The sequence below is a fragment of the Thunnus albacares genome, chromosome 2 (genome assembly GCF_914725855.1).
Source record: "Thunnus albacares chromosome 2, fThuAlb1.1, whole genome shotgun sequence".
Lineage (NCBI taxonomy): Eukaryota > Metazoa > Chordata > Actinopteri > Scombriformes > Scombridae > Thunnus > Thunnus albacares.
In genome coordinates this window covers 26,505,230-26,526,843 of record NC_058107.1, presented here as the reverse complement: position 1 = coordinate 26,526,843, position 21,614 = coordinate 26,505,230, and the positions used below count along the sequence as shown (strand labels likewise).

Below are 21,614 nucleotides of genomic sequence, written 5' to 3'. Positions count from 1 at the left end.
ACTGTAAAATCCAGATTTCCCCTTTCATTTTTCCTTACATAGGTTTTAATTTTGGGATAACCATGCCAATAGTACCAAACATTTTGTATTATCTTGCTCCAACTCTTCAGTGACACTATATAATATCTACTCTGAGTGAAATATTAAGACTCCACCATTCCAACAAATGGAAATGTTCTAAATGTCTTGTGCATCATTTTATGCACAAACGGCTTAGTATTTGACGTCTTAGGAAACTTTGGCATCTCTAGTAGAACTAGAAATTAAGTTCTGTGGGTTTGAACATTACTTTCCTGCTCAGGATCAGTGTGTAATGACTGATCCACTGGTGAGAACAGGTTCAAATGGACAGTATATTTGCAAACAATATGTTATATAACAGCAGAATCCATTTTTAGGACAAATTACATTTTTATCTAATGCAGTAAACACAGTCTTCTTAGAGTGACTGTGTAACTCCACTACAGGCTGAACTACTGGTGAAATCCTATGATGAACTATAGATTGGAGGCGTTTTTCTGAACTTTGACTCTGTTGATAAACACCTTAGAGAGGCCTATCTGTAATCTCCCTGAAACTGGATAGACCCAGAGCTGACAGAACTACACACCACCACTCTGCTGAAGGTCAATATCCCCCATATCTGTGTGTGAGTGTGTGAGTGTGTGAGTGTGTGTGTTTGTACATGTTTTCATGTGTCTGTACGCAGTGGATGGAAAAAATAAGGACAGCAATGAAGACTACGGGCAGGAAAGGAGGTGTTACTGGTTAACCTGAATAAACGCAATGATCTATGAATCCAGAGTAATACTGGTCCTACAAAACAAATCAGTCCAACAGGTCTTGGATTTAAGGAGAGCTGGACTAAAAGCTCTAAAACATATCTGTTTAATTCTGCAACTAAGGATTATTTTCATTATAAATTCCTTTGCTGATTATTTTCTCGATTAAATGCTTAATTGCTTGAAAACAGTGAAAAATGCCACCAACTATCACAGCCTCTAAAGTCATAAAAATGTCTTGATTTATCCAACAAACAGTCCAAAGATATTCAATTTAGTGTAATGTAAGACAAGAAAAAGCTGCAGAATCTGAAGAAGGTGTAGCCATCAAATGTTTGGTATTCTTGCTTGAAAAATGACTTAAACAAGTAGTATATTATAAATAAGCACCGTCAGTCTTATCAGTCTTTTGTCTCAAGAATGCTTGAAATTTGACAGAGGTGCAAAACACAAGCTTATCTCTTCAGGCCTTTGCAATAGGTTCCACCTGTGTGTCTCCACTGTGGGTTTGTAAAGTCTTAATTGCATCAGATGTTTCACTGTCACATAAGAAAAACAAACATCTGAAGGATTTGATTTGATGTAACTAGGCTGGTTAATAAAGAGATCACAAACATGTATAAAAAAAATTCACCAATGAAGCTAACTCGCAGGAAACTATTTTAGGCACCAAAAGTAAACTCAAAGTAGAATTGCGTCAAAAGCAAAGTGTTTATTCTGGTGCTGAAGGTTAATACGAATGCTCTGGTCTGTTAAACTGGCATCTTTTTGATATGATCCACTGTGTCCCTCAATTTGGCAAACAGTAGTTTACAATAAAACACAAATGGTTTGTGAGTAAATTAATGTTTAAACTAGAGATAATAGTGGCCCAGATTGGTAACATAATCATTAAACTGAAATATCTCTCGTTCTACAACAAACCACCCTGTCCCTGTCTTACCTGTACCAGCTGCTAACCCATCTTCATTGATTTTTGCACTAGACTATATTGCATAATATCCAAACAGACATGTGGCAATTAGACTTGGATTTGGCACAGACTTATTCATCCACCAGTATAAAACTGATGCGAAGCGATTCTCGGCACTGTTCTGGCCTACAGAGGGGTTCGCTGTTACCAAGTGCTTAGTGCTGCAACTGAAACGCGGGAAGAAGAGATGGCACCAGTCAAGAAGGTAAAACTAACCTTTCTGCAGATACGATTGTATTTTTTATCTCTTCGATATTATCGTATTCAGCAAGGAACAGAGAATTTGTTGATGCAGCATGCAAGGCCTTTACATCCTGCAATGTAATTACATACGTGGGTCACAGTTGTCCTTTTGGTCAATGGACTGTCGTGTTGTAAGGGAAATTTTGTCAGTGCAGTATATGTGTCAGTATATGTGTTTGTGTGTGTGTATGTGCATGTGTGTGTGCAAGTGCATGTGGTTTGTGAAATAGCCAGACTAAAGCGGTCACTGCTGGGGAATCCCAGGATAAAAACTGCTTTTATCTTTGCACCTTTGTACCTGAACAGCAGCTTTTCTCACATAAACTCATACAAGAACATACAATTTTCACTGCACATACACATTCATCCACATTTGTCTCAACTGCTTTGCAAAACCGAATGTATGACAACACATCTGTGCTCTCACATCGCCTTCAACTCACAAGTTTTGTCTGTCTGCACTCCTTCTCACTTAATATTTTCAAAGATGTCAAGTAAGCTATAAAATATCAATGAGCTTATAAACCATTCAGTGTGCAGCTCTGGTTAAAAGTGTCCATGGATTCCTCTGCTCTCACAGGGTATCCTTGAACGTCTGAATGCTGGGGAGGTGGTGATTGGCGATGGAGGGTTTGTCTTTGCCCTGGAGAAGAGGGGATATGTGAAGGCTGGGCCTTGGACTCCTGAGGCAGCTGTCACTCACCCTGAGGCCGGTAAGCCAGACAGTACGCATGAACACACTCAAAAGCACAAACTTTTAGCTTTCATCTGACAAACCCTATATGTTCCCGACAGTGCGGCAGCTGCACAGGGAGTTCCTGAGAGCAGGATCTAATGTCATGCAGACATTCACATTCTACGCTAGTGATGACAAACTGGAGAACAGGGGTCAGAACCTAAGATTGACTGTAAGTATGCAACTATAGCACCTTACAGCCAACATGAGCAGGATCATGCAGATCTTGCAGGTTCCACTTTAACCCTTTATCGATAAACATGATGTGTATTGCAATAGAAGGAACTAAACTGAGCTTTGAACATCATCGCCTTGTCTGCCTCATTCTTTCAGGGGGTACAAATCAACGAGGCAGCCTGTGACCTGGCAAGGGAAGTAGCCAATGAAGGAGATGCACTGGTAGCTGGTGGAGTGTCTCAAACTCCATCCTACCTGAGCTGCAAGAGCGAGACAGAAGTGAAGGGCATCTTCAAGAAACAGCTGGAAGTGTTCGTAAAGAAGAATGTGGATTTCATGATTGCTGAGGTAAAAACACAATTCATTTCTTTTTGTTACGTGGGGAAAAAAATCATGTCAAAACTACTTTAATCTGATCATTGGTGGAACAAACGCTCACTGGTGACTCTGTTGTTTCCGTCATTGCAGTACTTTGAGCATGTTGAGGAGGCAGAGTGGGCCGTGCAGGTGCTGAAGGCCAGCGGAAAGCCTGTGGCTGCTTGTATGTGCATCGGACCAGAGGGAGACATGCACGGCATCTCACCTGGAGAGTGCGCTGTCAGGCTGGTGAAGGCCGGTACGTATTTAATCTTCTCTGAATTATCTAATCTTTTGGGGTTTTTTTGTCTGGAAGGTCAGCTGTGTTACCTGACATGGCATTAATATTTCCTTCTGTTCTCCAGGTGCCCAGATTGTGGGAGTCAACTGCCACTTTGACCCTCTGACCTGCGTGCAGGCTGTCAAGATGATGAAGGAAGGAGTGGAGAAGGCCGGGCTGAAGGCTCACTACATGGTGCAGCCACTGGCATACCACACCCCCGACTGCAACTGCCAGGGATTCATCGATCTGCCAGAATTCCCCTTCGGTAATACACCTTATTTTTGGACATAAACAGCAACTACTGAGTAACAATCTTGCAGCAATTTAACAGTGCAATTAACACAACTACAACTGTCTCCATTCTTTTCCTCTTGCTCTCAGGTCTGGAGCCCAGGATTCTGACCCGCTGGGACATGCACAAGTACGCCAGAGAGGCCTACAAGGTTGGCATCCGCTTCATTGGTGGCTGCTGTGGATTTGAGCCTTACCACATCAGGGCTGTGGCAGAGGAGCTGGCACCCGAGAGAGGAATTGTGCCTCCTGGCTCAGAGAAACATGGAATGTGGGGTGCTGGTCTGGAGATGCACACCAAACCATGGGTCAGGGCCAGGTAAACCATTTTTATATACAGTTAATTCACACTCTGAAACACAGAAAAATTTTCATCTGTGTGTAATCATTGTCTCTGTTTTTCTAAGGGCTCGTCGTGACTACTGGGAGCAGCTCTTGCCTGCATCCGGTCGTCCCCAGTGTCCGTCCATGTCCACTCCAGAGGGCTGGGGTGTGACCAAGGGCCACGTTGACCTGCTGCAGCACAAAGAGGCCACCAGCAGCCAGGAAATGAAGCACGTGCTGGAGATGCAGAAGAAGGCCAAGTCATCTGCATGAGCACGACAGAGTGAGAAAATCTAAGCAACAGAAAGAAGGACAGTTCAGTTTGGAGATAAAAAAGCACTTGTAACAGCGATGCTCCAGTTATGGAGTATTACTATGTAAACCCCAAAACAATAAACCTGAATTTATTACATAATTTTACATGGTGTCAGTGTGAATTGAGTGTTATTTAATTGAGTGGTTCTGCAAGAAACACAAAACATTTAAGGAAAAACTTATGACACTTTAATTCTCTATGTCACACATTTCACATACACACTGATTTTGAAATGACACAGTCATCACTTGTAAAAAATAACTGCCTTCCATCAGATGTTCGATTTAATCAATGTGTTTATTCAGGGTCAGTAAAAGAGAAACCCACAAACTCAACAGGAAGACAGATAAACACACCAACAACCATAATTAATCCGGACTACACTAGTAACACACACACTCACAATACACTCATTCAGTTAAAGAGGGGAGGGGGAAGGAGTAAACATTGAAGTTGTGTAACTTTCCTCTTGCCAATCAGAGTAGGTCTCACTTAGACCCCTCCCCTACTTCAGACAGATTTATAGTGGCCTTCTGCCCCACTTTAATGTCGCTTCAGCCTCTCAAACTCTGAGCAGACAGGGGTCCACACAGCTGCAGGATTATGGCACCAGCAAAGAAGGTATGTGTGAGCTTTGTCTATATGCAGAGTAGGACTGTCTTGCAGCGTCTTCATCATTTTTTGCGGAATGCAAAGAGTATTATGTGTGATGTGTAATTGTAGAGACTGAATGAATGAATTCCAAACTGAATCATTCTCTTGAGCACTTGAATGTAATTAAAGAGTCAGGTCACCCAAATTACAAAAAAACAACAACAAAAAAACATGTTTTTTAAGTCAACTCAACTTCTCTTTTGAGAAATCTGTCTGAGATTTCCGCCTCCACCCCAGTTCATTGGAGGTACATGAAATTTTGTCCCTGGGGCTCACAGCATCAAAAAAAAAAAAAAAAAAAAAAAAAGCTGAAAAATCTTAACTGCAACATGTCTCTCTATATAATCCACAGCAGCCTACCAGCCTTGAACACTTTTCATCACATTTCAACTATTTCCTCAACAGAACTGTGTATGGATGGAGTAACCAAGATACCTCCAAATGTAACTGAGAAAATAAGGAGTTTATTGTTATTTTGGTGAAATTATCCTTTAATGGATAAAAATCAGTTTGACATCATCAACTCAACTCATTACTGTGCCATTAGTTGATCCTCCCCTGCAAAGTGCCTCTCTTTTATTAGCAATGATGGCTTAACAATTTCTCAGGAGGTTGGAGAGGTTGCGGGGCACACTAGGTATTTATGGTCTTGTTTGTGTGCAGTGTGTATCCTGAGCAGGGGGCTTCAGACTTCTAATGCATGTTCTGCACAACATGCCTGCCAACTGATTTCAAACATATTACTGGAATTAAAATGTTTGTAAATTTTAAATTTATTATGACCAATGCGAGACAATTTTATTTCTATAGCTCAATATCACAAATCACACATTTGCCTCAAGGGACTGTACAGTCTGTACAGCAATAAAACATCCTCTATCCTACCTTAGACACTCGATTCAGATAAGGAAAAACTCCCTCAAAAAAAACTTTAATGGGGAAAAAATGGAAGAGATCTCAGGAAGAGCAGTAGAGAAGGGATCCCTCTCCAAGGACAGACAGACATGCAATAGATGTTGTGTGTTCAGAACAGACCAAGATAGCAAGATTACAGAAATACAGCATGGAAAAACAGGATGACAAAAATATAGATGAAATATAAAGGCATTTTGCAGACACAAAAATCTAAAGGCGAATGAACGCAGGCTAATCAGAATTTGGAGGTCTAAATGGTAACACCAAGTCAAGCTGCCAAGCTTGTTAGAATTACGGTAAAAGGTGCAGGTCCATCAGTCATTACACACACTGCAGCTGTTCTCAGACATGTGCTGCTTTCTTGATGACCTGGGGTCACTGAGGGCAGGGGGGTCTGTGTCACTGGATTTGGAAAACCTCTGCGTACGAGGCATAACGCATATTTGTATTTATTTCAAGTGTCTATAACACTGGGAAATGTTACTCTTTGACCCCAGTAGCTCATCTTTAAACTGACTAATCTGTACATTCATTTTTAAAAGTGCCAGTTGCCACCTGTTTTCATTATGATATTGCCTCCCTTACGCTTACATCAATCCATTGACACAGGGAATCTTGGAGCGTCTTGACGCTGGGGAGATTGTGATTGGAGATGGAGGTTTCGTGTTTGCCCTGGAGAAGAGAGGCTATGTGAAGGCTGGTCCCTGGACCCCTGAAGCCGCCGCAGAGCACCCTGAAGCAGGTGAGAACAAGACATTTTATCAAATATATTATTCTGCACCAACTTACAACAGCTTGTTGATTTCTCTGTGTAGGTGTTCTATGCATTTATCTTTCCTTTTGTATTATGTGACACAGTTTAAATGGATTCTCTAGTATGTTTGTCTTATGATGCAATCTGTTTGCTTTATGGTTTTTAGTGCGCCAGCTGCACAGGGAGTTCCTGAGGGCCGGGGCCAATGTTATGCAGACCTTCACTTTCTACGCCAGTGATGACAAACTGGAGAACAGAGGCAACAAGCTCACCTTCACTGTAAGTTAAATGGGACATCACCCCATTTTCATGGGAATAAGAAGTACATCTGTATCTGTATACCATCTGCACAGGTTGATAAGAGCTCAGCAACTAACCTCCATGCCACTCAAGCCAGAAAATCCATTATAAATGTTTATCACAAAGTGGACACATTTGAATTTATTGTACTAGTATCAGAATTCTCTATTTGAATTCTCTATTTGAATTCTCTATTTGATTCCCTCCTGTGGTTTTGCCATCGCTCTGCAGGGAGCTCAGATCAACGAGGCTGCCTGCGATTTGGCCCGTGAGGTTGCCAATGAGGGTGATGCTCTGGTTGCTGGAGGAGTGTGCCAGACTCCATCCTACCTGAGCTGCAAGAGTGAGACAGATGTGAAAGCCATCTTCAAGAAACAGCTGGACGTGTTCGTCAAGAAAAACGTGGATTTCCTGATTGCTGAGGTACAGATTTATTAAGAACATCTACCAGCTATAGGGGAAGCTGATTTCCCCCCCCCCCTTCATTTCTAACATTGCATCACCAGTTTTGTTTATTTCTCACGTGTTAAAAAAATGATTTGACTGACTGTTTCTGTTTCTGTCCTGCAGTACTTTGAGCATGTTGAAGAGGCTGTGTGGGCCGTGCAGGTGCTGAAGGAGACAGGAAAGCCTGTGGCTGCTTGTCTGTGCATCGGACCAGATGGAGACATGCACGGAGTGTCACCTGAAGAGTGCGCTGTCAGGCTGGTGAAGGCCGGTGGGTACAGTGGTTTTTAACCGTGAATAAAACTAATCTGTGTCTACCAAAAAGGGATAGGTCAAATACGTATTAGTTTATCTTCACTGGTTTTGAAATACCACTCATTGAATACTGGAAATAAATCTAAGAGAGGCATGAAAACTGACACTTAACTTTTAACATTTTCATAATTACTCATCTTACCTTTCTGTAGTGTGACAAGGCAAGATTTCCTAAGATGGCAAATGCAAGATTTCTGTTAGACGAGAATAAAAGACACAATATTTTGAATTGAGACCAGCATACAGGCCAAAACTTGTCAGTTCCCTGCGCCAAAATGTTAACCATTGTGTGGAATGACAAAAATTTGAATGTCCAATCCAAACATGCTTTTATTCATTTCTGATCTGCAAACCTTGCAACCACAGCTGCAAACAACAGTTGGTGTCGTTTCTCTGACTTGTACGTTTCTTTGCTTATCTGCAGCAGTCAGCTTAGACCATTGTCTGTTCTTCTGTAGGTGCCCAGATTGTGGGAATCAACTGCCACTTTGACCCTCTGACCTGCGTGAAGGCTGTCAAGATGATGAAGGAGGGAGTGGAGAAGGCCGGGCTGAAGGCTCACTACATGGTGCAGCCACTGGCGTACCATACCCCCGACTGCAGCTGCCAGGGATTCATCGATCTGCCAGAATTTCCCTTCGGTAATAAAATACTGTGTATTTAATGTAATCATACTGTATCAAAATGACACCCTAAAAATGTGTAGTGCCTTAGTTTGCATGCACTCTCTACTGGTGTACTGCATTATACTGCAGCAAGGCTATAACATAAAAATGAACACATGAATGCACATTTTTACCACAAGCAACCAAGCTGCAATTAAATGTGTATAAAATCTAATTTTCTGTCAGGTCTGGAGCCCAGGATCCTGACTCGCTGGGACATGCACACATACGCCAGAGAGGCCTACAATGCCGGCATCCACTTCATTGGTGGCTGCTGTGGATTTGAGCCTTACCACATCAGGGCCGTGGCAGAGGAGCTGGCACCCGAGAGAGGCTACCTCCCAGCTGCATCAGAGAAACATGGCAACTGGGGTGCTGGTCTGGAGATGCACACCAAACCCTGGGTCAGAGCCAGGTCAGAAGCAACTTTTAAAACCATTAATCTGTTGAATATCACAAATATGTTCCTAAATCCGTCAGGTGAGAAATCCTGTATCTTCAGCACCAGGGCCTGCTAACTGATATGAGTATTCTTGTCTTTTCGTCTCTTTTAGAGCCCGCCGTAACTACTGGGAGAACCTGAAGCCAGCTTCTGGTCGTCCACAGTGTCCCTCCATGTCTATCCCAGACGGCTGGGGTGTCACTAAGGGCCATGCTGATCTCATGCAGCAGAAAGAGGCCACTTCTCAGAACCAACTCAAAGAGCTGTTTGACAGGTCAAAGAGCCACTGAGTCAATCTGTTTTCTTCAGATCTGACAGTTGTGCCGTGGAGCGACTGACGCTGCACAGTGGTGTGCACTATCAGTACGAAGTGCTGCGCCTATAATAAACACAACGTCAGCATCTTTCACCCTGTTGACCTCAATGGCCGGATCCTCACTTGAGACTGGCACTGTTTCTGTGCATTTGTTGATTGTGAAACTGTAGTTTATGTGAAGCCACAGTGGTATCTCAAGTTAGGAGTCGGCCCATGTAAGATTGGGACCCTTTTGTTTTCCATGATTCTGGACCAGTTTGTTAAATGAAATAAGCTCTAATAAAATGTGAATTGGTTACTCAACTGTTGTGATGTTTTCTGCTGTGGATGGCTAGTGGGATATTTTCTATTTCTATCATATGTGATGATCATGGTGCCATGCACACAAACAAATGAATACTTTAAAGCCATGAGGAGTACCATTAAATGATTAGGCCTATGTTAGCGAGCTGTGCAGCAGTAATGATTATGATATTCATTATTTCGAGTTTTTTCTTGGTATAGAAAAAGAAAAAGAGACTGAAATGTTTGATTAATTGTAGATCTATTACTTACAAAGCACAGGCAACATTTAACAATATACACATATCAACAGCCAAGTGGTTCTCTGCTGGTCTGGACGGTTTAATTTCAAAACATGCCATAAATGTTTGGAAAGCCCTAATGCAAGGAAAAGAGATTTATTATTAATTATAAATACAAAATTACACATTAGTGAAGATAGACAATTAAGACTAGACATTACAAGGCTTCAAATAATAGTGTGATGCTTTCTAGGAGTCCAGTAGATGGCAGTATTCTGACACCTGACACATGTATGATAGGTGACCGGATTTACAAAGAGCCTTAATGGAAAGATGTTCCACCAGCTTGTAGTCCTAACGAGTTAGAGCAGTAATATTTCGTTAAATTGTGTTTTATTTTTACTATGCATTTAACCTTGGTTTTCAAAAGTACCAAATGTAATTTCACACCCCACAAACTCATCACCAAGACTTTCTTTAGAGTATTTTATGTTCAAATGTATTCACAATGTATTAAAGGGGTACTGCAGCAACTTTACAATATCTGAGATCAAGATCAGTTTACTCTTCATCTACTACTGCCTGTAAAATCAGTTGTATTCAAGGCTTAAGCTTTTTAACAGCAAGTCTGCTTTACAAACTGTAGGTACAGAGTTTGAAGGACATGACATGAGTATTTACCTGCAGGGCTACCAAGTTGCATTAAGTTATGCCTTGGTGATCTTAAGACAGTTTTCTATTTTAAAGTGCTATCCCGCCAAAGACTGTATAAAAACATCCCCCTCTATCATATTCTATTTTATTCTCTCTCATCATGACAGATGTGTGGTTCATGCAGGTTAATGTTTGAAGCGCAGCGTGAGTTTTCTGTTGGTGACACATCTCCCCGCATGTAAACAAGCTCTGTTGCTTCCCTCGTTTGTGATTGGACGAGCCCTGGCCACGTGACTACTAGGCCGTCAGTTGTATTTCCCCGAGGCGGAGTGAATTTAAGGATAAGGGTATGATATCTGTCATTGCTCAGTACAGTCACAGTAGGCTATGTTATTAACGCTTTCTGTTAACACATAGACAGTCTTTGCCTTTTAATTGTCTTTATATGGAATAAAAAACCTCTCTGGAGACGTATTTGATCCCGACGTGTCTGCTTTTGAAGTGGATTAAGGTCCTTTAGTGATCTATTTTTGTATGTCCCTTTTTTTGACAGGAGGCCAACTTTACAACTCGGAGTGATAGCCTGTAGTATGGCCTGAGTGTTTGACCTTGCGGGACATTTCTGTGGTTGGGACAACGCATCCATCGACAGCCTGATATAATTAATCGCTTGAGAGGTAAAGTATAGCCAGTAAAATACTCAAGAATCTGGATATTCATTAATTTACGCCTCCAGTACGGAATACGTGTGTCGTGAAGATGAATATTCTTCTTTGTATCGTCTAAATATTGCTATTGATGCCGTGCCGTTAATCTAAAGGCTTTGTCAGGCATGCCTTTATGTTAACCTGCATCCTCTGGACCACTGATGGTACAGACGTCGCTGTATGCAATAACAGCGGCGCCCTCTTTTGGTGTGTTTCAGCAACTGCTACGAGCTTCGTAAACCCGGAAGTAAACCTGTAAGGTCGTCATGGGGAGCAAAGTCAGCTCCAAAATGGCAGCTCCAGCCGCTCGAGTTATCCAGGTAACGATACTCCTGATTAAAGTATTACTTTAGAAATCTGTGGGTTGATCTCAAATCAGTATTATTAAGTAAAATGTCGCTTCTTTGTTGCCCTGAATGGTTAATGGCTTACTTTATTGAGGCCTTTCTGGGTGATAAATCCCGTCGTACCCTTGTTGATGTCCTTGTTAAACCGCTAAACTCTCACTCATGTTATGTTTTTATCAGCTAAAGAAAGCAGCAGGAAAAGCCTTTAAATCACTTAACCCGTGTAAATGTTAATTGGCATTCTCGTTGTTTAAGGAGTACCATTAACTCGGCTGGTTTCTGGAGTTAGAGCTGATGAGGCAGCTCCGAGTTTGAATGTAAAAATAGCTTTTAGGACAGAAAACACATTGCTGACAGTGTTATTTAGACCCTCTTCTTTTGTCCTAGTCTGTCTCTCAAGAGATAAAGACTGTATCTGACAGTGTCTTTAATAGTTCAATTGTCAAGCCAATATTATGTGAGAAGAAGGTAAAAAACAGTCATTTTTGTCCATCCAAGATATTACATTTTTAATGATTTTAAACAGAAAACTCCAGAAAAGGGAAGGCTTGATACATAGCAATTAATTGACTGTCCAAATTGATGTTGGTTAATTTTCTGTCCATCAACTAGCTAATAGATTAATCATTAAATCACTAGTATGTCTCGTCGCAATCAATAAGGTTACTGTCATCATAAATGGTTCATAGTTCAATGACAAATATTACCCCTTGTGTTATCTAGTCATGCTTTTTTCAGTCCTGTGTGCCTGAGTTTTGATCACAACGCACTGAAAAACTCGACTGTTTACATGTGTTCTTTTGAAAAAAATGTGCAGCAAACTGTGTAAATTTAAAAATAGCTTGAGGACAGTTACTTAGTTACTTAGTCTGTTTTCTTTCGTCCTATTCTGTCACTCAGAGACACTGTATCTGACAGCCTTTTCACTTAATATGTGATCAATGTTTGTATGGATTAGGGCTGCAATGATTGTTTTCATGCTCATTAATTTCTCTACAGCTGATTAATAGTTTAATTGTCAATCCGTTATTATGTCAGAAGATGGTAAAAACATAGTATCATCTTCAAATTACTTTTTTTTTGGTCCAACCAGTCTGGAGCTCTTGAACCCATCTCATCTGAGAGGATGTGATTACATATAATAATAATAAACAGCTTGTTTTGCTTGATAAATTGCAGGTAATTGATTGTCAAATTTGAAGTTGATTCATTTTCAGTCTATCAACCAGCTAATAGATTAATTATCTAATCACACTAATATGCCTCCTGTCACATAAATGGTCTCTGTCATCATAAATGGGTCGTACTTTATATCACAAAAATTACCCCCAGTGGTATCTAGTCAGGGTTTTTCAGTGTTATTGTTTATTCTCATTTTCTTGTGTATTTGCACACACAAAAAAAACAAACTGCTGAAAGGATAAATATATACTGTATATCTAAAAGGTCCCTTTAAAAAACTGATAAAAACATATAACATATTAGTTGCCAAAGTTTTGAGCTCCTAGTATTGAAAAAGTGATCTTTTTGCAGACTTATTTCCTTTTGAAAAACTGTCTATAGAGAGATGTGTGAATTAGACTATCCAGAGTAACCAGGACAATCTGTAAAAACACATTGCTGTTGAAGTTTTCAAATGTGACTTTTCAATACTTTGAGCACAACAAACAAAACTCTACTCACGTCAGTTGTTAAGGGGTGGCAGCAGATGTCTAAGTGGCATAATGTATATTTATCAAATCTCAGCAGCTAAAACTATCTGCATGTCTAGATTCCACACATGGGAGGTTGGAAAATACTCTTCTGTTTCTTATGATTTTAGTGAACTGACCCTTTAACTAACCCATAACTGTTGAATGACACAGCTGTCTGATTTTGTTAATTTTCTCAGGCTGTTCGGCCTCATGCTCCTCTGATCAAGTTTCCCAATAGACATAACATCCCAAAGCCTAATGGTAAGTATGAACAAAAGTGAATAATTGTCAGATACCTAATAAATGCTCTTGGTGATACATCTGGTATCTTTTTCACTATTTTGTTTTGTGGTGTATTTTCTCATTTTGTGTCTAACTGGACAGATTTTATTTTAGATTCAGATATTTGCAGCAAAGTTACAATACTTTGACAAATTATAGATTTTTTTTAGGTTCTAAAATTGTCTTCGTTTCCCAGACTGATAACGTCTGATCCTTTTTTTTTCCCCTCTTTCTTTTCCAGCCCAAGAGGCATTGAAAACATTAGCAGTTAACTTTCAACAACACAACTCTCCCAATTCCCCCTCAGCTGCAGCACCGCCTCAGTTATCTAGAAGTCATGTACCTTTGACTCCAATCCCTGGCACCCCAGACACCCTGGCCTCCATTAATCTTCTCCCTGCAAGGTATCGTAGGAGACCGATGGCGGTGGACGAGATGGAATACATTCAGGTGAGGGCAACGGTTGAACACGTACTACACCGCACGCAGAGCATTTTCACTAACACTAAGCCTCTTGAATCATTGCCAAAATCTGTTTTCTGTTGTTCTAATAATACATTAATAATAAAGTGAAACCATTATTTGATTATACAGTATATGCCGTTATTACATATAATAATATATGAAGTTAAAAATTGTAATTTGGTCTGATTATCAGAATAGGAGGTAGTTAAAAAGGAGGTGGAGTTGTCCAGCCAAAATGATTACATTTTACATTTAATTTATTGAAAATAAGAAGATAACTTTAGTCTACTATTTAATATAAACCTGCACAGAAACCTTGAGCTTTGAAAGGTGAACACATTGATTGCTGAATGATGTGTTTCGGTGTTCGCCACAAAAGCTCAGTCTGACAAAATAGATTAGGAAGGCAGACTCTTGGTTTTCACTGGCATAATGGAATTACAATAGATTCATAATAGGAGGAAAACATTCGACAAGTTACTGTATGTCTTATGTAGTACCTAATAAAAACAGAAAATATAAACCTATATAAAGTTGGCCTATTTAGAAACGTGGACGTGTGCAGTGTCATGAATCAGGAGTCATCACTGTGTTCGTTTAGTTTTTTATTTTTACAGATGTTTATTCCATTTTCTTTCTTTTCTTCCAGCGTGGTGGACCAGAGTGACATGACTCGACTCAATCACTGCAACCAAAGTCCTTATCTGTGGAGATCAGTATGTGTCTTTAAATCTGTCCCTCAGCACAAGAGAACCTAATGCCACACGAGACATGACGTAGAATAAAGTATAACATGAATCCTGTTGAAATGTACATATGTTTATTTTTTTTTTTAGATGTTAATCTTAAGTTGTATTTTAAGTTCATACTAAAGGACATCTACATTGCACTCTTTGTTGTGTTAAGACACAGTAAAGCCATAACAACAGCTTCTGGATTTTCCTTATTTTACTGTTTTGGCACTACAACTATTCATTACACATTTCATGTTAAAACCTGGTCTTGGCTGGCATTTTGACAAATGTTATCCAGCACAAAACTACTCCCAACGTTGTTCTGATTTTGAATTTTGTCACATAATTTGTTCACTTGCAATGCCACCACACCCAGATACAAGCTCTAGACTCTGGTGTGTAGAAGATAATGTTCTTAAGGTCTATTTGCCCTTCATGCCTTTCACTGCAAATAATTGACTGATCTGTCTCTTGGAACTAAACAAGACTGAAGGGATGATGCTGGATATCAAGTTGCAATAGTGTTGAGTGTTGTGTGAAATACTGGATTTAAATGATTAAAAGATTATTGTATTTTGCTGTGGTGTTCTTATCATACTTGATGTAGCATTCACACAAAAAAAAGCATTAAAAAATAACATTTAGAACAAAAAGACAGATGAACAACACCATATTTAGTATTAATTTTAGGTATTTATTGTAGTTATTGTTGCTGGCATGCTCTATATGGTAAACATTAACAACATTGAACTTTCACAACAGTGCAGTATGACTGGCCACCATGAATGTGTTACTGGTTTTTCTAACTATGAGACTCCGTTAGCAGTTTCGTTACTTGATTAGATGAATATTAATTTTGGCACAAGTAGTACAGACATGACAGAAAGGCCAAAAGTGAAAACACACTTCACCTGTCTGGCTGGCAGATTGTCGTATAGTCTCTACTAGAGCTGAGAAAAAGCTTACAGTTTGTTTTTATTCTCCTTTCTTGCCATGAATTAAATCGAGGAGAAGCCACACAACCAGGCGAACACATATGAGAAAACAACTCTGCATCATTAAGTACTTGTCTGCCTTTTTAGCGAGAAATGTTAACAACCAGCTCCTAAACACATGAATGCCTTTACAGAACCATTCATGGTTTTACAAAAATACCTCTGGGCGTTCAAAACCCAATATCAAACACAACCTATGAACAAAGTGCAGTATATTCATATACACACTAACAGCAACAAGGAACTGTCAAGTCACAAATGGGCACAACACTAGAAGAAAAACACTGAGGTATGCACTGAATTTACTGGTTATTTTGGGTAGAATATTCTGTCCTAAGTCTGTCCTGGTTACAACATAAACAGCGCTGTGTTATTTAGGAACATTTACAGTATCCCTGTCACTTCTGATAGCTGTGGATGGGACTGTTTTTGCAAACGCTGGACTACACATTGCACTTGAAATGTAATAGAAGCAATCTACGCTCCGTATTGGAGGCAAAAGGACTCGTCAATTGGTCTGTTCGTCCAGTTCCTCAAAAGCGGGCAAGAAATCGGCGATGGTGTCCACCACGTAGTCGGGCACCAGGCTGTGGTTGGTGGACAGCTCGCTGTTCCTGTACTCCTGGGCCTCCTCGATCTGAGACACGCCGGTGAGAGTGAGCATGGTGTCCAGGCCGCAGTTGGACCCGAACAGCATGTCTGTCTCCAGGCGGTCCCCGACCATCAAGCACTGGGCGGGGTCTACCCCTCGGAACTGACTGGAGATGCACTCGAACATGAAGCGACTCGGCTTGCCGATCACAGTAGCCTTCCGACCTGAGGACACCTCCAGGGCTGCAGTGAGGGACCCAGAACCTGCCGGAGGGGGGGTGAAGATAAGAGCAGGGTTAAATATATACTAAGTGAATCACCTATTTTTCAAGTAGGTCTGGGTGCAACTGACTTATCACTCATCTACAGTCGGCCACTTTGTCACACCCATGCAAGAGAGATAGTACATATAAGTTAACGTCTGTTACATTCAAGTCCTTGCCAAACGAGTTTACTCAACGCTGATTAAGCCTATCACCGCCAGATAAATCTGTCTGTACTTCACATATACATATACACATATACAGAGTTTTAAATCTCATGTCTGGTGTGACATTCCCGCGGTCGTTTGGCTGTTAATTGTGCGGCTCTTCTAGACTTTCCAAATGTTATAGGACAGAATTGATCAAATTCTGATGGTGAAACAAGTCATTTTGTAGGGATTTTGTGATGCTCAAAATAATTGAGCATCACAAATACTCTCACTGCCAGAAGGGGGAGACAAAAGTCCTGCACTCCAGCTTTAATTGTTAAGAGATTGTCCAAAGTACTTATTCTGTGCAAAAAACATAATTTTGAAATTAACTGGTTATCTTCCAAACTTACAGTCTTTTCAGCACAAAATTCCCTCTTTGTGCTTCAAAGGACAGTGTTGGCTGAGCCACAGCAGAGGGATAGTGACTCAAAGACTTTGGAAGATACCAACTTTTATTTGTTTATTTGTTGTTATTTGCCTAATTGTTGCAGCTCTACACTAAAAATGCTTTTTGAACAGGACAAAATAATTTCAGGGAATACAAAAAAGTCGGTTTACATGTGTGGATGAAGACAGGCTTGAAAAAATGTGAACCTAACCTTTAACTTTTGTGAAAGTACTGTAACAATGGTTTTTGCATGTGCTAACCTATTAATCACATATAGTTTACTTCAGGCTTCATTACTGCCAATAACTACTTTTTTAGATTTCTGAATGCAGTACTATTTTCCAGAGAGTCACTGCTTTAAATTCATTTCAATGCAACATAAAGATTAACTTATTACTTTAGTTGCATTGCTCAAAAGTCAAAATGGGCAACAGTCATGGGGCCTCATACTCTTATTGGCCCTAAAGGACCCAGATTCACTTTGTGTCACTTGGTGTGTGGTGTACATTTATTTGGGAATATACACAATTAATGTTAAGTGTAGGTCCTGTATTATTATCTAATCCCAGAGCCTCCCTTGTCCCTGTGCCAAGCAGTGTTAATACCTGTAGTATTTCAGTTCATGTTGCCCTTATAGTACATGAAGCATTTTCATTCATAAAAACGTCAGCGTTCAATCAAGTTGACACAAAAAGACACATTGTAAACCTACAGCCATGTGATTGTTATCTGGGACTTTGTGCTTCATACAATGAATCTGCCATGTGTAGTCTGCTGTGTGCAGTGTTCAGGGTGGGTCCTTTTAACGTGACACAAAGCTCAGAGAACAGGAGGAACAGAAGTCAAAGGGGGCCCACGGCTTATTTTTGTCCTCATATCCAACCACCGGTAATCATTCACAGTGAAAACAACGTCTTTGTAGTTTTGACAAAAACAAGTGTGTAATGCAGGTGACATGCAGCAGGTTGAGTGACAAGCTTATGTTCATACGGGTATTTTGCAGGTTAATCTTAACTCTAAAGGTCTGGTGGTTATGATGATTAATATTACTGACATCCATGTGTAGGTATTTATGTTACTTCACAGGTAAAATGTAACTAGAAAGGTGGGCAGTGACTGAAATTAACAGAAGGGATAATAAAAACTAATTGCAGCCTTTTTTATTTTAATCTGTAATTTTCATTTCTACCACTCAGTCTCCACCAATGATTCTTTTAATTGTGAACACTGTGTTTGTTTAATTTCAGCTATGTGCCATTAAACAAACATTGTTCTCTCTAGTTGAGTCTACTTTGGTTGTCGGTACATCATCAAACCATCAGAGTTGTGATGCAGTTAACATGCTCGTCAAGCAGCAATTCTGCTGTCAAATTTGCTCTAGTTTTCTAATCTTACTGTAGATTTATTATTATTATGTCCTGTGCAGCTGTGTCAAGGAAAATATGATTTTAAAAGATTAAGATTAGACTCAGTATTTGCAGATACTCAGGACACAAAAACATGTGATGAGGATATTCCTATTTTTAAGAGTGATGAGAAAGAGTGAGACAGGCTTTTCAAATGGCTCTAGCTTAGGGGCCCCCAGACCCCAAACTATAAATATCCAAAAACACTGCTGTGGTCTTAAACTAGACTAAACTGAGCAGTATAGAGAATAAATCAAGCTTAAATAAACCGATCATCACCACCATACCTGGCAGTATCCTTCCACCGGACAGAGGGTGCCAGGGGTCGTTGTCGGTAGCCAAGAACAAGCAGTCCGGGTCCCTCAGGTAGCACGAAGCTTTGGCCAGTTTGAGAAAAGTCAGTTTATCATCATGTCCCACCAGCACTGCCTTGACGTCCGGAGCCAGGGCGCAGTCGTAGATGGTGGCGTCCGGATCGTCCGCCTCCTCCACGCAGGGGATGCCCGCCGCCTGCAGCTCTCTGCGCAGCCCGTCGCAGCCCATGACGAACACCTGACCGCGGACCTTGACGACGTCTCTCAGGTAGAGAGCCGAGCAGTACGACGAGCTGAAGATCTGCTCCAGCATCACGTCGGTGAAGCCCAACCGGTAGAACTTGTGCACATAATTCTCCCGGGGCCTGGTGCAGTTGTTGGTGACGAACACTACGTTTTTGCCCTGCCTGATCAGCGAGCTCACCACCTTCGCCGCGCCCGTGATCGCGTTCTCTCCGTGCCATATGACCCCGTCGCAGTCGAAGAGAAAGAAGTCCTTCGCCTCCAGCAGATTTCTAATCTGCGGACCTCGAATTTTCTGGCAGCCTTTGAACCCAAAGGCGCCTGCCATTCCGGCTTTTTCCTCGGCTTCTTCCGTGTTTCACCCGCTAGTGGTTCCCCATGTCGAAGACTGGTGCATAATGTGGCGAAGTCAGCGGGGAAATGATATGAAAACAAATCAATGTCAGGAAATCACATTGCAGAGTCCTTGGTGCGGTTACATACACGGACAGTGGGGCTACATAAACATTGATGTCTAGCCATGCCCACCTTGTCAACACCGACCAATCAAACTGCGCCGCTTCAACCAATCAGGTTCGTGTTTGTTGCAAACCCTTAATAAGCAACATCCTCTCAAAATTAAATTGCGCCCTCATGGCAGCTGATGGACATCTTAAAATATAACATTTGATAAAAACATATATATATATGCACTTAACATTTAAAAATAGTGCTATGCCGAGAAAGAAGGGGAAAAAAATAGACTTCAGTTGTTTAAAGTCAGTTTTTGAACTGTAAATTTATGAATGTATTATGTAAAGTCACCTGTTTCAGTATTTTTCTATTGTTGATGGTTCCCCTACTGTATTACTTAAAGGATAGGTTCACAACTTTTCAAGTCTGTCATAAAACATCAGTCAGGTGTCCATATAAACACTGAAAAAGGTTTTCCTCGATGTAATCATTCCTCCTGTTCAGACTGGCTATTAAAATGGGCTTTCGGTGTAAGTGATGGAGGCCAAAACCCACAGTGTGTCCACAGTCATTTTGTGCAAAAATGCATTTTAAAGTTGATCTGAAGCTTATATGAGGCTTCAGCAGTCTGAGTTAGTCATCAAGTGGATATCTGCCACATTTACAATCTTTTTAGCATCAAATTCCCTTTTTGTGTTTCTTCAGACAGTGTTTCACCGTTGAGCTGCGGTGGAAGAATAGTAACAAAAGGAGGGACTTTGGCACTAAAAAGACTGTAATGCTGAAATATATCTACTTGATTTGACTCATTTGGACGGGTGAAGCCTCAGATTAGAAGCAAAAAATTCATAATCATAAGTACATTATGAAGGAATCTTCTAATGGCCAGTATGAACAGGAGGAATGATCATGGGGGGGGGAACCCTCTTTCAATGTTCTTTTGGGCGTCTGACTGTTGTTTTAAGACAGACTTGAAAAATTGTGAACCTATCCTTTAAGTCCTCATGTTGACTTTGGGACCTTCATACAAAGTTAAACCCTTAAATGGATAAATAGTCAGAACCATTAAAATGAAACATGTATTGTAGGAAAATATATATTTTTAATAAAGCATACTATTATTATTACTAGTAGTAGTTGTTGTAGTAATGGTAGTAGTAGTAGTAGTACTGATGGTGCACATGAATTCATTCTGACAAGTGCATCATTGATGTGTTATCCTGTAGGCATCATTTTAGTACTGTAGGACGTGTATTTTAAATACAGTTGGGTATGCAATCTGTAGCAAATAATTCTCTTTTCTTCATCATCATACTCTCAGTTGCCAGATTATTAAGTACACCTTGCTAAAACTAAGTCAGACTAATGCAGCCCTGCAATAAATCATACTTTCATTAAGGTTATACTGTAATGTTCAGTTTTTTATGTTTTGTCCACCCAATCTATATCATTAAAGACAATACAATTCAACACACCGCAAACTAAACATTATAACCTTCATGTTATAGGGTTTTATTGCAGGCTGTTGTGTTAGACTGCATTACTTTCAGCTAGGTGAACCCCATAAACTGGAAAGTGAGTGTATTTTTGTGCATTTAAAATCTCTACCTGCAAAGGAACTGAGTATAGCCATTAGAAAAATGTAATGGTTTAAATCTAGTGAAGCTTACGTATAACTCTTAAGTTTCACAAAATGTTAAAACATTAAAGCACTGATAGTAAAGTACCAGTTCCTCAAAATTGTACTTACTGTATTGTATTTATTTATTGATTGGGATAGTGTGCAGTTTTAAACATAAAAGATGCACTGCACCGGAGTTAGCTCAAAGCTAATTTCCATCTGCAGTCCCCCACAATCAAAACATACAACAGCACAACAACAAACAGTACAAAGCAAAAAACACAAAGAACACACCATACAAAATACAAAGATACACACAACAGCACATCACATACACCCACAATGTCAATTAGGAATTAATAATGTAAACTTCATCATCCGAAGTCACACTCTCAATTCAATCTTTTTCTCAAGTCACTAGATGGGGCTCT

At 40.3% G+C, this 21,614-nt stretch overlaps 4 protein-coding genes across 5 annotated transcripts; 3 read left to right on the top strand and 1 right to left on the bottom strand.

Moving 5' to 3' along the window:
• Nucleotides 1–1,854: 1,854 nt before the first annotated feature.
• LOC122998553 (betaine--homocysteine S-methyltransferase 1-like) lies at nucleotides 1,855–4,586 on the top strand. Its single transcript, XM_044375487.1, has 8 exons — nucleotides 1,855–1,960; nucleotides 2,579–2,711; nucleotides 2,794–2,906; nucleotides 3,068–3,259; nucleotides 3,380–3,527; nucleotides 3,634–3,816; nucleotides 3,933–4,161; nucleotides 4,250–4,586. Exons 1-8 carry the CDS (start codon nucleotides 1,943–1,945, stop codon nucleotides 4,437–4,439), a joined length of 1,206 nt encoding a protein of 401 aa, XP_044231422.1. The 5' UTR covers nucleotides 1,855–1,942; the 3' UTR covers nucleotides 4,440–4,586.
• A 422-nt stretch (nucleotides 4,587–5,008) lies between these two features.
• Nucleotides 5,009–9,593, top strand: LOC122998564 (betaine--homocysteine S-methyltransferase 1). Its single transcript, XM_044375496.1, has 8 exons — nucleotides 5,009–5,103; nucleotides 6,661–6,793; nucleotides 6,972–7,084; nucleotides 7,337–7,528; nucleotides 7,676–7,823; nucleotides 8,326–8,508; nucleotides 8,719–8,947; nucleotides 9,087–9,593. The coding sequence occupies exons 1-8, from the start codon at nucleotides 5,086–5,088 to the stop codon at nucleotides 9,262–9,264; spliced, it is 1,194 nt and encodes a 397-aa protein (XP_044231431.1). The 5' UTR covers nucleotides 5,009–5,085; the 3' UTR covers nucleotides 9,265–9,593.
• A 1,140-nt stretch (nucleotides 9,594–10,733) lies between these two features.
• mrps36 (mitochondrial ribosomal protein S36) lies at nucleotides 10,734–15,275 on the top strand. Of its 2 annotated transcripts, XM_044375518.1 has the most exons (6): nucleotides 10,734–10,815; nucleotides 11,022–11,145; nucleotides 11,394–11,495; nucleotides 13,414–13,477; nucleotides 13,740–13,948; nucleotides 14,613–15,275. In XM_044375518.1, exons 3-6 carry the CDS (start codon nucleotides 11,442–11,444, stop codon nucleotides 14,628–14,630), a joined length of 345 nt encoding a protein of 114 aa, XP_044231453.1. In that variant the 5' UTR covers nucleotides 10,734–10,815; nucleotides 11,022–11,145; nucleotides 11,394–11,441; the 3' UTR covers nucleotides 14,631–15,275. The 2 variants fall into 2 exon arrangements, with proteins under 2 accessions (XP_044231453.1, XP_044231462.1); XM_044375527.1 differs by lacking the exon at nucleotides 10,734–10,815 and having other exon boundaries at nucleotides 10,855–11,145; nucleotides 13,806–13,948.
• A 95-nt stretch (nucleotides 15,276–15,370) lies between these two features.
• On the bottom strand, nucleotides 15,371–19,635 carry LOC122998574 (pyridoxal (pyridoxine, vitamin B6) phosphatase). The gene is made up of 2 exons (XM_044375506.1): nucleotides 18,840–19,635; nucleotides 15,371–16,547 (listed from the first exon to the last, which is right to left on the bottom strand). The coding sequence occupies exons 1-2, from the start codon at nucleotides 19,435–19,437 to the stop codon at nucleotides 16,201–16,203; spliced, it is 945 nt and encodes a 314-aa protein (XP_044231441.1). The 5' UTR covers nucleotides 19,438–19,635; the 3' UTR covers nucleotides 15,371–16,200.
• Nucleotides 19,636–21,614: the final 1,979 nt, after the last annotated feature.

Excerpts from the sequence above, each read along its gene's own strand:
- LOC122998553 (XM_044375487.1), top strand. Across the intron at positions 2,712-2,793 it reads TGTCACTCACCCTGAGGCCG|TGCGGCAGCTGCACAGGGAG; the intron begins GTAAGCCAGACA and ends TGTTCCCGACAG. Across the intron at positions 3,817-3,932 it reads TCTGCCAGAATTCCCCTTCG|GTCTGGAGCCCAGGATTCTG; the intron begins GTAATACACCTT and ends TCTTGCTCTCAG.
- LOC122998574 (XM_044375506.1), bottom strand. The coding sequence starts at position 19,437 with ATGGCAGGCGCCTTTGGGTTCAAAGGCTGCCAGAAAATTCGAGGTCCG. Across the intron at positions 16,548-18,839 it reads CGGTGGAAGGATACTGCCAG|GTTCTGGGTCCCTCACTGCA; the intron begins GTATGGTGGTGA and ends CCCCTCCGGCAG.
- mrps36 (XM_044375518.1), top strand. The coding sequence starts at position 11,442 with ATGGGGAGCAAAGTCAGCTCCAAAATGGCAGCTCCAGCCGCTCGAGTT. Across the intron at positions 11,496-13,413 it reads CAGCCGCTCGAGTTATCCAG|GCTGTTCGGCCTCATGCTCC; the intron begins GTAACGATACTC and ends TAATTTTCTCAG. Across the intron at positions 13,478-13,739 it reads TAACATCCCAAAGCCTAATG|CCCAAGAGGCATTGAAAACA; the intron begins GTAAGTATGAAC and ends TTTCTTTTCCAG.
- LOC122998564 (XM_044375496.1), top strand. Across the intron at positions 7,824-8,325 it reads TGTCAGGCTGGTGAAGGCCG|GTGCCCAGATTGTGGGAATC; the intron begins GTGGGTACAGTG and ends GTTCTTCTGTAG. Across the intron at positions 8,948-9,086 it reads AAACCCTGGGTCAGAGCCAG|AGCCCGCCGTAACTACTGGG; the intron begins GTCAGAAGCAAC and ends CGTCTCTTTTAG.